Here is a 16,611-nt window from a genome sequence, read left to right as displayed (position 1 = left end):
GTTTCAATTTGATTTCATTAATTTGTGTGTAATCTAACTAATTCTAAGCCTTGATACCAAGTTAGCCAAAAAAATAATTGAATCTAATTACACGTTTCGTTATATTGTAGGTACTAATTGTATTTGAAGACTGTCATTTGGTCGTCTGGCAATAACAAGTAGTAGGTACTTAAAGTCTCATTTATGAAAATAAATAGAACCACTTACCACTTATAAGAGTCTATACTACCTCAGCTCATATTCAAATTTATAATACGGTTTATTTTGCTTGGTTAGGACGGCAGGAACATTGGCTTTATTTCAGAATAATTTTTTTTATAAACAAAATTAATGCTATTTGAAAAATGTATATCGTACAGTATATGTGTTCTATTAAGGTCGAAGTTGATGTAAAAGAATCATCGGTAATGTAAAGTACCTATTGAATACAGCGGTTTTCTTGTAAAAAGTAGAGTACTTTTGTAAAATTTTTAGAAATCGTGTTTACATTATACACCTCATAGTATTCAGTGTACTGTGTTGCTAGGTCAAATCTGAAAAAGTCGGAAGATATTGCACAGAAAAAGCAGTAGATTGGGGAAAAAACAGTAGATGCTGAACTTACGGTGTTCGAAACACTATTAATCGATTTTCTTCAAACATTGTCACCTAATGTTTTTGATGTTATCTTTCTATTTATCTTTCTATAAGGTATTGATATCTGACAATAAAAATTGTGTTTGGATACTATTACCATAAATGTTACTTCCCCGCATTTTCTAAACCTGTGATTGACCAATATATAGCCGAAATACCAAAAAAAATAATTAAAGGACGATGTTCTATGATTTGACCTCATTGTAAAGTTTTGCAAAAACTCCGACAAATGTTCAATATGTTTAGAGAGTCGCAGTTGAGATCACGTTAATGCTAAATGCATGCATGTAAAAGATTTTTAGTAGATACATTTATGGACCACCTAAAAAAACTTCATTCAGTGGAATGCATAAGCTACCAATTTTATCCAATAAGAACAGTTTACAACATTTTTTATATAATGTGCTCTACACTTTCGTTCCAAAAACAAAAAGTACGACGTCGTAAATGGAAAACACGATTCACGAAATCTAAAAAGCCGACAAGAATAGTTGTGAAAAGTGAAAAATCTAAAAATTAGAAGAAAATGAGAACAGTAGAACAGTAGATGTCGTACAAAAACAGTGGATATTTATTTATAGAGGTAGTATAGACTCCTGATAGAGAAAAACTTCGTCCACCATAATTTGTCTTTATTGAAATTTGAGTGCCACATTTACAGATAACGTTATTTAACTTCGTAGTTCTTTTAGTTACAAGCACAAACTAATAAGAGATATTACAAGTAATAAACAGATCGTCAACAATCGTGCAGTTGCTGTTTATCCTATTACTATCACCTTTAATCAATAAATCAATTAATTTGGCGTACTGATTATGATTTTTTTTATTTTAAACAATCGGTATCCGGCCGGAGTTTGTTCTAATACCTGGTATCCGACCGGATAGTAAAAATAGGCCGAATACCGGATAGTTACCGGATATCCGTTTCATCTCTACATGAACATCTATAAAGATAAAAAAAAATCTGTGAATGTGTGTTAGTGTGTAACTATGAATTTGTGATACCTCGTTTACACTATCGTGCTGGCTATACACGAATGTTTCGTCGAAACATCGACGAAACATTCTGTTGAATGGTAGAAACGCGTTCTCACGTTCGTGCGAGTGGCGATGCGAATAGCGATGCGATACACGACACACACGTGTAAACGTTTAGTTCGCTATTCGCGTCGCGACTAGCATAGCCACTCGTGCGATCGCGTCGTGAACGGTATTTCGAGCACGAGTCAAAAGACACGAGTTTTTTTAAAGGTGTACTTTTATTTGAGAGAAAAGTATACAAACTACAATCAATGGCAAATATATACTCTTGGTATTTCATGGCATGTATCCATATCATTTTCGTAAATAGTTATACAATGCATTTTCATTAAAATGTATACAAATAAAGGATGGCTATTCTAAATTCTTGGACAACACTCAAATGGGGTAATTATATTTGGTTTCAATTTCAATAGTAGATTCTGACTAAAATCTAATAAATTTGGTAGTTTTAAAAGTGGTTACATAACAATGATAAAATCACAAACGTAATTTAAAAAAAGCAAATGCTTTGTAATATTTTTTACGAAAATGATATGGACAAATATGTAAAACACCGAGTGTATATTTATCACTGGTTGTTTACTTGTCTCTGAAATAAAAGTATATTAAAAAAACTCCATGACATGATTACTTACTACATATTTTTGAACAAAACACAAAGTCGGTACTTGTTTTTGGAATATCTAATATTATATTACATTATATATATCTAATATTATTATAAATGTATTACATATATTCGAAAATTAACAAACGTTTACATTTCATTGCATGCGACACCTACGTATATACAATTGTATAAAAATACTTACACTATCCCATCCAGTAGATACTTCCTCTTTTTAAGTTCTATTTAATATTAATTAATAATAAATTGAACTTAATAAAAATTCATATCGAGTTCTTAGGTTTTCGCGATGGTTACATATAGGAAATGAAACTATTTTTCCGGATTTAAATCGCGTATATTTGTTTTTTCAAACAAACCGACATTTCGGGCCCTTTACAGGTCCCATGGTCATGGTTGACTGAGGTGGTACAGTCTTCAACCAGTTATGTCTAATATTGATGCAAACCACTCTATTTTTTCACTATAGTTACAATAGTTATTAATTAAATACCTTATTTTTAATTTTACGAAGAAACCATTCTAATTTACGCTACATTAAGTTTTACAAAGTATTTTATATTACAACGCAAGCACATAGAAAAATTCGTGAGGTCCGCTGGTTCGTTCCGTGGCTTAGTTGGTATAGCGTCTGGCACGGTAAGCTAGACGACGTCGGTTCGAATCCGGCCGGATCGAAGGAATTTTGTCTGAGTGATCTTTGTATTAATGATTTCTAAGATTGTTTGATAATAATTAGTAGTCAAAATATATTTTTGCAATTTTTAAATATGACCGCCATTAAAGAGCTATTTCAATTTTTTTAAAACAAAATCATAAGTGCCGAGACCAGAGGCCGAGATCCGCGGAGGGCGAAGCCCGAAGCGTCCGCACGCCATCAAATGGAGATAATATACGGAGACGTAGTAGATTACGAGTACAAGATCTCACAGTTGTAAAAATGTAAAGCATGCTTCCCGACGTAGTGGAAATGAGATACTTATTATAGCGTTGTTGTATCTCAACCGTCTCTATGTTAGATTTCATTTTCTTGAAAGCTATGCCAAAGAGAAGTATTTAGGGGGAAAAAATGCCAAACTACTGCCGAATTTCCTGTACTATGTAGGTACTATGAATACCAAATCAACGATAACCTAGAATACTCAGACCAAAACCAACTTAGGAATGTTCGTTTCTTAAATTGGCATAAACTAACTGCTGTGCCACCGAAGAGCATGAGCACACCTCGTAAACTGAAACCGATCACGCGCCGCAGGCCCACCGTAGGTGGGGTACAGGGTATGTATATATTCGGCCGGATTCGAACCGGCGTCGTCTAGCTTACCGTGCCAGACGCTATACCAACTAAGCCACGGAACGAGCCAGCGGACCTCACGAAATTTTCTATGTGCTTGCGTCGTGTCTTTGTATTTGGTTTTTTTCAACGACATTTTAGTCGTATCTATGAGAAATCTATGAAAGATTTATCACCCAGTTAGTACCTTTACAGTTACCAGTACTGGCGAGAGATGTCGCTATTCGCTGTATTTTAAATTTTTTTTATTGAATTGATATTCAAGTATTTGTTGTGAAATTACTCCACTAGTTTGTTATAATTATTAATACAAAGATCGAACACTCCGAAAAAATTCCTTCGATCCGGATACTTCTAGAGGCCTCCGCAAGCCAATTTTCAGCCAATTTAGAGCAAGTCCGTTTCGGCAGCCACTTTTGACGAAAGAAACGCTTATATGACTATTGCTTATATGATTAAGAAATGGCGAAAATAAACTTTTGACCTCAAATTATGGTTGAGTACTCCTAAAGACCCCCGCATACCAATTTTCAGCCTGATCGAAGCAAGTTTTTCTTCGGCCGCCATTTTGAATTCGCCATCTTGTTTTTTTTAACCCAGGCAGTTGACCACTATTAATCTCTATGACATTCCTTCGACCACCTCCTACCTATCTCTAATAGTTTCCGTGATAGGGACTTTGAAATTTGAATTTGAATTCCGAACATTTTTTACTTTCGGCGGAAAATGACCAGAGTGTACCTCATAAAAATGCACAAAAATCCCCCCATGTATTATAGTTTTTGCAGGCTGTTGACCACTCGTTTACATTTTCCACATTCAAGTCTTCTCATATTTGATTCTTTGCCTTGGAGCCTATCCGCGTACAACGGTATAAATATCTTTTTTCCACCATATCGGGAAGTATGCGTTCTATTTCTATCAGTGATTAAGAACTTGTACTATATATATATATAATAGTTAAAAACCACATACTTATAAATCTGTGCTAAAAACTGGCTACAGTGGTAACACTGCAAATAACTGTACTTTGCGTCGCCACTCGTGCCGAACTTCGCGTAACGGGTGGCGATGCGAGTCGCGACGCGAATAACGCATTGACGTGTCGTGTATCGCATCGCCTATCGCACGAATGTGAGAACGTGGCATAAAAGTAAGCTAGTGTTGTCGAATTTTGTTTGTATGAGATCCTATTGACACAATTCGTTATTGCATTTGAGTGCTTGCTTGTAATAGTCCCTTCCGCCCTTCGAGGATGGAAAAAATATTCCGCCTCCATTGACTTTCTGCCCCTCAAAAAATGGCAGAAAGTTTGGTTTGAGAAATAATGCTTAGAGCGTTTCCCGTGGTAAATGTTTTATGGCACTATACAAATTGTATAGTCGTTGTCTAAACGATTAGTTATAGTGAGCGTGACAAGAAAACTATGTATAAATGGCTACGTCATTTTCCAAGTAGCCAATGCTCAATAAAAAAATAATCTTTGTTGTTGTTGACTAATTGATGTTTCTATTTTGTCTGTGGCATATTTGTCCAATCGACGTTTTTTGTTGGGGAAATTGTTTCACGGCGAGAAAAAAAGAATTTTTCTTTTTTAAAAATGGATGGTTTCGGTGATAGTTTTGTCAATCAGCCTGAGGTGGACCCAGCAGCGGAGTTTCTAGCCCGCGAACAGAACCAGTTGGCCGGATTAGAGGATGAATTGGAGACCACCATTCCGCCCCCTATTTCTTCTACCAACGACATGGTAGACGACTTTGTGGGTGTGTATTACTTGTTTGATTGTTATTATAATATTCCAAATTTCGTGTAAAAATTATTATTTACCTTCTCAATCGGTACGTAATATAATATAATTGGGCTCTAAAATTTATAACTGAGTAATTTTTTTATTCTTAGAAGTCCCTCCTGCTTCAACATTTGAATCCAATGGGGGTATAGAACTCGAGTCAGAGCCAACTTCAGTATTCAGACAAGAGAGAGAAGAGCCAGAGAAGATCCGCATCTGGCGGGAGGAACAGAAAAAGAGATTGGAAGAAAAGGGTAAGCCATAGATTATTAGCTGAGTCATTATTATGAATACGCTTCACGCCGCTTCTTATCTTATTAACAGTGAGAGTGTACCTGCTGTGATGCTGTACCTGCGACCCGCAGGTACAGCATCGCTTCGAGGGCTGTAGTTGGATTGCCCTCACGCATTCGGAATTTAGCCAGCTTGTCAGTTGCAGTTGTTAGTTTGGTTCGTGGCCACCATATTATCACGCCGTAACTAATCATAGGACTTGTCACCGCTGTGTAGAACAGTAGTGTTATCTTGGGTGAGAGTCCCCATTGTTGTTGTGTACCTACCATTCAACGGCACTGCCAGGCAACTGCAGTTTTTTAAATTTTATTGTCCAGGTGCATCTTCCAGTTCAACTATTGTCCAGAACTACTCCTAGGTACTTATGAACTGATACCATAGATAGAGACTAAATGAGGCTACTGACTACAATTTCTTTTTTTTAAGCATTAATGACGAAGATACTACCTCAATTTTTCTCATACTGAATCGGTTCTAAAGTGCGGGGCGAGCAGGATGGACACTGGCTTTATTTCCGAATTTATTTTTTTACAAAGGAAATTAAAGCCATTTGAGGAATGTATATTGTATAATGATCGTATACTATTTGTGTTCAATTGATATAAAAAAATCATTGGTATATGTAAAGTAAGTTAACGTTAAAAGTAAAAAGTTAAGGTAAGTGTGTTATTTTTCTATCATGAAAATTTTTAGGAATCATATTTTTCACTTATATACTAATTAGTGTACGTCCTCAATTTTACTATACATATATATTTTCCAAAGTGATTGATTCAACATTCACTGTTATGCAGAATCCAAAGCCATTTGAGGTTGCATCGACTCTTAATAGTCATATAAATAAAATAGAATAGGAATAATTTATTCTGTAGAAGAGCACAGTACACACACATTACATTAGTAAAAAAAAATACAAAATTAGATGTAAAGCAAAATTAAAGCACAATATGCCTCATTACAAACTATTTAATGAGCAAAATATTTAAGAGAATGAAAGAAAAGAAAAATAAAATAAAATAATAATAATAATTCAAAAATAAAACAGATGAAAACTTAAATATTTAATATTTAATGTAACAATTGATAATTAATAAAACTGGTGGCAGAATCTGTCATCCACTCTGCCTAGAGCAGTAGAGTAGAAGTAGAGCTCCATGTGAAAGAGTTCATCCAGGGAAGTACTGTCACTTTACCTATTTCTGCTGCATTGGTTATGGTTCTAATCAGGTTGTCCTCCATATTTCTCCATAAGCAACGGTCTTGTGCTGACCGGCGCCATTCTCGGGGCAGATCCGGCTTCCTATCTTTTTGTTGACCTTCCTCTGTACCTCTCCATCTCTTGGATACCCATGTGTCACATCTTTTGACCACTTTTCTTTTGTTGATTTTACCGTGTGTCCACATCAGCGCCACCTCAGTCTTTTGATTTTCGTTGTGACATCTGTCACCTTGGTTGCCTTTTTAATTCTAAAGAGTTTCCATTTGTCTCTCAGCTTGATGTGTAACATCCTTCTCTCCATCCCTTGCTGGCACACCTTTAGTCTTTGGCTAAGAGACTTAGTCAAGCCCCATGTTTGGCACCCATATGTGAGCACTGGGAGGATGCAAGTGTTGAAGACTTTGCGCTTGTCTGACATTGGGATTACTTCATTCTTAAGTATCTCTTTGAGCGACCAATAGCGTGCCCAACTGTTGCTTACTGTTCCTTCTCCATTTGTAAACTTGAGGATATTATTTGTCCTAGATAGACATATTCCACATCCACATCAATTTCTTGATTTCTTACCATTAAGAGTTGTTTATGTCGATTTGTAATAGCCTTAGTTTTGGAGAAATTCATTGCTAGCCCTGCTTTTTGGCTTTCTACTGCTAGCTGTTCGAGAATTTCCTGCAAAGTAGATGGGTCTTCTGCCAACAACACAATTATCGTCTGCGAATCTCACGTGTGACAAATGGCTTCAGTTTATGTTGAGTCCTACTTTGTCCCAATTCAACTGTCTGAAAATTGCCTCTAGGACAGCAGAGAAGATTTTCGGTGATAGTGGGTCTTACACCTTTTTGAATATTAAATTCGTCCCCACCCCAATTCTTTCTTACTGGACTCTTGCTGTACATTTATTTTGGTCAGCATTCTAATATATTTCCGTTCAACACCTTAATTTTGGAGAACTTCATATATATGAGAATGAGATAGGGAGTCAAAAGCCTTGTTATAGTCTAAAAAGGAAATATAGTTATGGCTTCTTATATTTCGAGTTCTTAGGTTTTCGCGATTGTGACACATAGGAAATGAAACTATTTTTCCGGATTTAAATCCCGTATATTTGTTTGTTTGAAAAAACAAATATACGCGACTTAAATCCGGAAAAATAGTTTCATTTCCTATATGTAACAATCGCGAAAACCTAAGAACTCGATATCTACAAACTCTTTTCCAAAATTATCCTAAATAGAATCACAAAGCGCCTATTTTGTAAAGCAGATTATTCAACTATAGGTCACATATATGTGGTTAAACATGTAGTGGAAAAATACAATAAATATAAGAAGCAGTCAACCGTGACCATGGGACCTGTAAAGGGCCCGAAATGTCAGTTTGTTTGAAAAAACAAATATACGCGATTTAAATCCGGAAAAATAGTCTCATTTCTTATGAGTTTGTAGATGTTGCTCGTTAGGCATATAGGTCTATAATAATTATCAATTTTGTCTCTATCTCCTTTTTGTGTATTAGTACTATGGTAGATCTTGTCCATTGTTCTGGGATAATTTCACTGTGCAGTATCTCATTAAATAAGTTGGTTACCGGTCGGAGTACAGTATCTAATGTGCCTTTTAGAAGTTCGTATGGGATTTTGTCGGCTCCTGGTGCTCTTCCACTTTTTTTTCTTTGATATGATTGCTTTTCTTGTTTCGCTCTCTAGTATACCCGGAATCGTCTCATTGTCTATGTCGTATTGGTTTCCCTCTTCGAGTATTGTTTCTTCAGAAATATAGAGGTTTCGATAGAAGTCTGTAGCAGTTTCGCTGATGAGTGGTCTTTTGGATGTTTTATTTTCCTTGCATGTTTTGTTTATACTTTTTATATTAATATCCAACTAGAGTGGTATTTAAGCTCCTTGAATGCTTTCTTTATTCCTCCGGTTACTTCGATTTCGCTTTTTATTTTGTTAATTCTAGTTTCTTTTCTGTGATTTTTATGGCACTTGTTATGTTTTTGCTTATTGCTTCTATCTCTCTAGTTTTTTCGGTTTTTGAACATCTCTCTCCTGTTTTCTATCAAAGTTCTCGCTCTCTGTTCAATGTTGTCTTTTCTGTTTTTAACGCGAGAAGATACAGAAAAAAAAGTACAAAACAAATATAATACATTTGAGAAAATACTGTCTAATCTAGCCAGAGAGCTAACTCGTGTTCGTCACTTGATAAGATTAATAAAAGTCAATTGTCGTCTCACTGAAGCGGCTATGACGCTGTACATTAGTTACTATATTTTAAATGATAATCATATAATTCTATAGGTACAGGGTCAAGCACGTCAAGCTTGACACTTAAGATTTAAATCCAAATCTATGCCGCTTACGATAAGAACGGTCCCAAGTAAAAAGTATCAAGTTTGACGTGCCCTTGACTGTACCTTCTAGTGTATACATGAATAGTTGCTAAATTTACTTGGGCAAATTTATCTTATTTTGTGCAATATAACAGATGCTGAAGAAGAAAAAAAGAAAGAAGAAATGTTGAAAATTGCAAAGAAAGAACTAGAAGATTGGTACAAGACTCATGAGGAAACCATTGCCAAAACCAAGGCTGCTAACAGGTACAACTAGTATATTTACTTACCCATAATTTTACCTAATACTAGTGATTCTTCATGACGACCAGACAAATCATGAATTATTTGTAGGCTACATCACACGACCTAGAATTTTTACTCAATGCAATCACTCAACATTGTTTTGTGGTATGACATTAAAGACTATCAATAGATAATAATTATTGTCTGATGGTAGTACAGTGTTTTATCAAGTAGGATCCAATTGTATAGTCGCGGGTGGCTGGCCGCGCGCGAATCATAATTATTCAAATAAATCATTCGTTATTTCATACCTATCCTTCACGCAGCCGCAACTCTGAAGTAAAACAGAGTCGCGCGCGGTCAGCCGTCCGCCGCACCGTGGCTTAGTGGGAAATGGCTGGCACTAAGACTGGTAGAACTATCTTATTATTTCTTGTTTCTTATTAGCTAATATGTATTTAACAAACTTAACGCCATAATGGGTTGAAAAAGAACCTATTGTGGGTTCGCTCAGCATGGCTATAACTCAGATCCATTGAAACTCTAATGGCACCATCTTACTGCATGGGTCTCTCGTATTTTTGAAATTCCACTCTTGTATCAGTAAATACCGAATTTGCATCTGTAAAGACGGCATGCCACCACCACCGTTGGCGAAAAATTGATGGATTGCTAATTGAACCGGTTTCGTTGCGAAAAATATTCATAATTTTTTTTTCAATTTCGTTACTTAGAGAAGGGACCAAGAGTAACAAGGCCATTTACCTTTAGTACTTCAAGAGTAAACTAAATAATATGAAAACGGCAAAAAGGTAATTAAAAAATCAAAAACCACTATCTGCAACAAGCACATAGAAAAATTTGTAAGATCTGGTGGTTCGTTCCGCAGCTCAGCGTCAGGCACAGTATGCTTAATGTGCTGGTTCGAATCCAGCAGGATCGAAGCAATTTTATCTTTGTATTAATAATTGTCACAATTTCAAATCTTATTTTTCGTTTTCTCAAAAAGTTGGAATTTTGTTTTGGGTCAGTTTCAATCTGAAGGTGCGATGTACATGTCGTTGTATAGAACCGGTGGATCTAAACATTCGCGTAACAGCCAGTATCATATTAAAAGCGAAGCGATGCGGTATGTACTTATGCTTTGAGCAAATAATAATATAACGTCATCATTTATATGTGCCGGCTGGGGCTGCTGGTGTTTATTGACATTGCCTACACTAAAATGTATATAGGTATTATGACGGAGACTTATTTTATTGTTATCTTGTGTTACATTGAAACAAAAGTGCAGTAAAGTTTTAGAAACTACTTAATAGATATAAATTTGAATTAGGTTCTAATAATATTATGTACTAATTACAGTTTTTCTTTTCAATGCTATCAGGGAGTCCGCTAAGTAAGTATCCAACTATACAGGAAATTAAAGAATTACTTACTAATATCTGTTGGGTATTTTGGTGAGGGACTCTGAAGTGTATTTAATTCGCGGCAAATACTTGACCTTGATTATTTCGTTTTGTTATTGTCGTAATGCTTCAATTTTTTTTTGCCGTGTTGTATAGGACGTTAATGAAAATTACATAATTACTGTTTTGTGAATTGGGACTTGTCTAATCATGGCAGTACCCTGGTTGAGGACTAATAATTTGACTAATCAGCTATTTGGTGTAGTCGAGGTACAAGATTTAGTTTGTACGTCATTTGAAATTAGACGGGAGTTTTAGCAAAAAATCAATTCTTCTACTGAAACCAGTTACCAAACAACGATAAAAATTCTTTTATTACCAGTTACGGGCACTGAAAGTTCACAATTCCTAATTACCAAACATTATTTTTAATTTTCCCATTATAGATTCATTCAATACTTGGTCGATTCCAGATTTAGTCGCTCATTGTTTAAAAGATGTCTACAAGATATACACTTGTAGGGTATAGCATATGAGACAGGACTATTATCAATTGTTGGAATTCTGGGACCGGGTTTAGAGCATACAAGGCAATTACTACGTAACTTGTATTCAAAAACAGTTTTCCGGAATTTGTAAGCACTTTTCTTCGTAAATTCATTACTTCTTGTGTTTGTTACTTTAACAGGGTCTTGTTGATGTTAACGAATGTTCAAATAAACTTGTCAAAATTTCATCTCATTTCTTTCACATAGTTATAAAATAATAGTAGTAGTAATAATAGTAGTTACAAAATCATGACACTTTGGTATGCAAATAAAATTGTAATATTGATAAATCTGACGCTAATATGCACATTACACATTTATAAAAATTACATAATATACAGTCGGCAGTACATCAAGCTACACATTGACGGATCTTCTACTGTTGCACATGGAGGCCTTATTCGAACAAAAATAGCTTGATGTGCTGTTGGCTGTACATATGTATATTATACTTTGTTAATAAATGTATTAGAGACATACCGACAATAACTGGAAACAATTTATTGCCTGATAAAAGTAGTCGAATTACCTACAAATATCCAATACTACTTACAGACATTAATAATTGACCGCCTAAAAACAATGTGCATATTCAGAAAATATACCTTCGCCTCAATAATAATAAATACTTACTTTAAAAATGGCTTCGCCTAGACAGAGATTTTATATCGGTTTAATACGTTCATAGGAACGCGGAAAGAGCATTAGCGCGAGGTTCGGAAGGCGGCAATGTGGAGAACGGTAATGAGTGGGCTCGCGTGGCTGAGCTATGCGACTTCGGACCAAGACGCGGCCGCGACGTAGCGCGTCTCCGGTCTATTGTCCTTCAACTGAAACAGGCACAAGTGCGCCCCAAGTACCCTCCACGCACTACGAAAGTGTGAGTAACTGTATATTATGATCTAGTACCATGTGCAATCAAAAAAATTTCGTTTATTCCCACAAGTTCTGTTGACAGGACTACTGCTACTTTTCTTCCCATTTGTCCTGTTAACAGAACTAATGGGATTTACGATTCCCAGTAATTCTGTCCAATTATTTCCACCAGTTCTGTTGATAGAAGTACTGGTATTTTTTTCCATTTGTTCTGTGGTTCAGCTGAAAACTCGTACACAGAACTAGGGGGAAAGAGAATTCTCAGTAGTTCTGTGAAGAAAATTGTCTATTTATCAACAGAACAAATGGGAAGAAAAGTACCAGTAGTTCTGTCAATTGAACTAGTTGGAGAGAAAATTCTCAGTAGTTCTGTGAAGAAACTGTCTATTTATCAACAGAACAAATGGGAACAAAAGTACCAGTAGTTCTGTCAACAGAACTAGTGGGAATAAACGAAAAATATCATTGGCCACATTACGGCCACAGTCAATCATAATACAGTTTCCAATGTTCTTACTTAAATGTACATTCAATTTCAAGTTTTGCTATTAATATTTTTGAAGTGTGCTCTATTAGAAATTGTAGAATACAATAAGGTTAAGGATAAAATAGTCATTAAAAAAATATTACAAATTACAAAAGTAAAAAACATTATTTATTAATATAATTTTTTTTCTATTCTGTAACAAAATAACAATAAAAATCTTTGTTTCAGAGCATAAATCAACAAGAGTCGAGATAGCCTGATAATAATATGATAAGCAAATGTCAGTCTTATGGAAGATCACTTACAACTATGTATAAAAACTATAATAATGTTAAAATGTTAAAATAATTAGAATGTTTATACATGATAATAATGTACGTCAGGTGGATATAAGTTATCTCTGAATCATTATTTATTTAAAATTATGATTTTACTTGTTTTTACAGTTCAGTGGTTTAACATTGTCCTTTTTTATTATGATTGTGTGAAACATAGTATTATATTGTCATTCCAAAATAAAAATTTAATTTTGAATCCTTTTGTCCATACTATAGTTTTAAATCCCTAGCTATGTCAATATGTTTTCTTTTGTAAATTTTCTCTACAAGTTGTAGTAACAAATACATTAAACTGATCACTAAAAGAAACGGCCAAACGCCACAAGTTAGGTAGCTCTGTAGTTGCTGTCCTAAAGGTTTAATTTTATTTAAACAGATTTTGCCATAAACAATCTCAGTTCTCCTAGTTATGTCCATCCAATTGTACATATGTCTAACAATTTTATTGCATTCAAAGGGACATAGAATGTTTCCTTTTTTTATGTCTTGCATAGCTCTTTCTATGCCCTCAACCAAACTGCCTACATTGGGTTCTGTCAAGTAAATCATTCTTTCTGGCAACACTTCAGGAATGCCACCAACTCTGGTAGATACCACCTTCAAACCACATGATGCAGCTTCTACAATCGCCATGCAATAAGCTTCTGTCAATGATGTGTTTAAAAAAATATCCCCTTTCACTAAAACATTCCTTACTTCTGAATGTTTTAGACTACCTAATAAAGTGACACAGTGTTGGAATCCCTTTCTTTCTCTCACCTCCTGCAATAACCACATCTTAGGTCCATCCCCACCTACAATAAATCGTAAATTTGGATATCGTGGACACATGTCTGCTATTACTGCAGCCATAAGATCAACTCCTTTTCGGTATACTAATCTTGATACTATGACAATGGTTATCATCTTTGGATCCCGTTGACTTGGGTCTGGAGTAAAACTGTATGCATCAACTGCATTAGGAATCACAGACACTTTATGAGCTTTAACTTTTGCTCTTAGCACAGTATTCTCTTTCCCTGTATGTGATACACAAATACAATGATCACATTCACAAAGACACATTTGTAAATATTTATTTGTTAATACTGCCGAGGTGTCTGCAAAACCAAATAAACTGTGATCTGTGAATACTGTCTTCAGTCCTAATAGCTTACCGATAATTGATACTTCATGTGCCAAGACACTGAATGCCGAATGGCCATGAACTATTTCTATACATTCTCTAATAAGAATGTATCTTACGAGAGCTATGTTACAGATCATTGTTGGTAGAACACACTGAGCGTAGAAAACTTTTATGGGTAAGTAATAAACCTTGAGACCGGCAGTTAAATATCGAATTCCTACCCTTTGGCCATAGGAATGAGTAATAATTATAACTTTGTGCCCGCGCTTGATTAAACACTGAGCTAGGTTGTAGATGTGCTCTTCAACACCTCCTGTGTTAGGATAAAAGAAGTCTGAAGTCATACAGATCACATGTCTCTTCTTTTTCCCTCTCGAAAGTTCCTGAAAACAAATGTATTTTAGGTTATATTTAACGCACACCCACTCATTGAAAAGCATATTAAAAGCACTAACCGTATGCTTACTCATTTCATAAATACAATGTCAGTATATATTTATTTAAAAAAAATACATTTAAAATGTAAAATTATGATGGAAACAGGAAACAATCCAGCAACTCGACTCTCAAATTTTGTTTCCTTATTCTTTGGCACTATGGCGTCCAGCCTTTGGCCATAAATACAAATAGTATTTTAATATGAATGAACTTGAACACGTCAAAGGCTTATGCTACGATATTTCCTTTATTTTTTTCCATCCTCTAAGCATAAATCTACCAAAAAAAGAAGGTAGAAAGCACAGACATATATCTAGATAGACGCCGCAAGTATAGCAATTTGTATGAAAACCGAGCGTGCCACATTTTGTGTATCCACCATGATTTTTTTTTATTAATAATTTTGGCTTGGATACAAGTCCTTTGAGCCATGTCTTCGTTTAATTGTTTCTGTAAATATGGCCGCCACAAAGAGGATAGGCAATTTGAGGCGGCGTGTTTGGATTGACTCGGTATTCCTTAGAATGGGCCGATACGGGTATTTTAGTTCGAGAGTCGTATAATTTCGCGTTTTAATCTCCGATTAAGGCACAATAGCACTATCCTATTCCACTTTAAACTAGATTTCACAAAATAATTTAAAGTCAAAATAAAAACGACAGTTTTCCCTCCAAAAGGCCCAGAGCGAATCCGTATCCACCATCATGTCACAAGAACTCTTTAGTGATGGGAAACTTCCTTCCGCGCGAAATCGATTGATTGAACGGAAACACGTACCTATTCCATTCAATTAATCGATTCAAGTATTTGGGTAGTAGTTGAATGGTAGTAGATGATTACAAGTAGTAGTGAAATAATGTAAGCTTATTATATAACTGTCTTTTTGTAATAGAAGATCTTATCGATTGACTTAAATAATGAAAACGCACGTCAATATATGAAATTGCAACTGCCTTAATTAAGTTTACTAGATGATTTTCCGTCGGTAATTGATCAAATTGGTGAATGGCAAGACAACTGAAAATGTTACTGCTGACAAAATTGGTTTACTTAAGGCCGCGACGTAGCGCGTCTCCGGTAACCTCGTGTAAAGTTTTTGTGATTTGATCATGATTTCTAACTCTTTGCTTCTCTGCATATTTGGATAGCATCTTTGGTGGGATAAACTAGACTACCTTCGTCCTTGTAGAAGCGGCAACTAAGTGTTTTTCGATCGATTGATTGAACGGAATACGCGTAAACACGCGTATTCCATTCAATTAATCGATTCTAAATATAATAATTTTTGTTCACATATTTGTTAATTACAATGTCGTAATATTACATATATTAGAAGAAATATAGAACATTAGTCCTTTATTTTACTTTAAAAAAATTCAGACTTTACTTTTTAATCGACTTCAAATATTAAAATTATTGTCCTTCCAGTAAAATGAGCTTTTTATATAACATCTTTTTGTAATACAAGATCTTATCGACTAACTTAAATAATGAAAACGCACCTCAATATATATGAACTTGCGCCTGACTTAATTAATGTTACTACATGGTTTTCTGTTGGTAATTGATCAAATTGATGAATGGCAAGACAAATGAAAATGTTACTGCTGACAAAATATGGTAAAATCTTATTAATTAGAAGAGGTTTACTTAATGATCGCCTCAAAGAGCTCAATGAGCGTGTCAAATTTTTGTTATTTGTTTATTATTTCTCGGATTTCTAACTCTGCTACTGTGCATATTTGGATAGCATCTTATGTGGGATAAACTAGATCACCTTCGTCCTCGAAAGCAACGATCTCATACGTATGACCAACTCCAGGTTTTTGTAAAGACAGCGTACTGTTAATTCTTTGCATTATATATATTTTTTATTATTCGTAATAATTCAATAATAGTAAC

General features: G+C 35.0%; 2 protein-coding genes across 3 annotated transcripts; one reads left to right on the top strand and one right to left on the bottom strand.

The window, feature by feature from the left end:
• Positions 1–5,190: 5,190 nt before the first annotated feature.
• LOC113235297 (clathrin light chain) lies at positions 5,191–13,199 on the top strand. Of its 2 annotated transcripts, XM_026470956.1 has the most exons (6): positions 5,191–5,368; positions 5,505–5,648; positions 9,394–9,505; positions 10,872–10,883; positions 12,130–12,321; positions 13,033–13,199. In XM_026470956.1, exons 1-6 carry the CDS (start codon positions 5,206–5,208, stop codon positions 13,037–13,039), a joined length of 630 nt encoding a protein of 209 aa, XP_026326741.1. In that variant the 5' UTR covers positions 5,191–5,205; the 3' UTR covers positions 13,040–13,199. The 2 variants fall into 2 exon arrangements, with proteins under 2 accessions (XP_026326741.1, XP_026326742.1); XM_026470957.1 differs by lacking the exon at positions 10,872–10,883.
• Positions 13,200–13,201: 2 nt separating this feature from the next.
• Positions 13,202–14,863, bottom strand: LOC113235296 (phosphatidylinositol N-acetylglucosaminyltransferase subunit A). The gene is made up of 2 exons (XM_026470954.1): positions 14,727–14,863; positions 13,202–14,654 (listed from the first exon to the last, which is right to left on the bottom strand). Exons 1-2 carry the CDS (start codon positions 14,739–14,741, stop codon positions 13,353–13,355), a joined length of 1,317 nt encoding a protein of 438 aa, XP_026326739.1. The 5' UTR covers positions 14,742–14,863; the 3' UTR covers positions 13,202–13,352.
• Positions 14,864–16,611: the final 1,748 nt, after the last annotated feature.

Source organism: Hyposmocoma kahamanoa, unplaced genomic scaffold (genome assembly GCF_003589595.1).
Source record: "Hyposmocoma kahamanoa isolate Upper Pololo Valley unplaced genomic scaffold, ASM358959v1 87, whole genome shotgun sequence".
NCBI lineage: Eukaryota > Metazoa > Arthropoda > Insecta > Lepidoptera > Cosmopterigidae > Hyposmocoma > Hyposmocoma kahamanoa.
The sequence above is the reverse complement of the archived record's forward strand: the minus strand, read 5'-3'. Positions and strand labels throughout refer to the sequence as shown.

Excerpts from the sequence above, each read along its gene's own strand:
- LOC113235297 (XM_026470956.1), top strand. The coding sequence starts at position 5,206 with ATGGATGGTTTCGGTGATAGTTTTGTCAATCAGCCTGAGGTGGACCCA. Across the intron at positions 5,369-5,504 it reads CATGGTAGACGACTTTGTGG|AAGTCCCTCCTGCTTCAACA; the intron begins GTGTGTATTACT and ends TTTTATTCTTAG. Across the intron at positions 5,649-9,393 it reads AAAGAGATTGGAAGAAAAGG|ATGCTGAAGAAGAAAAAAAG; the intron begins GTAAGCCATAGA and ends GCAATATAACAG.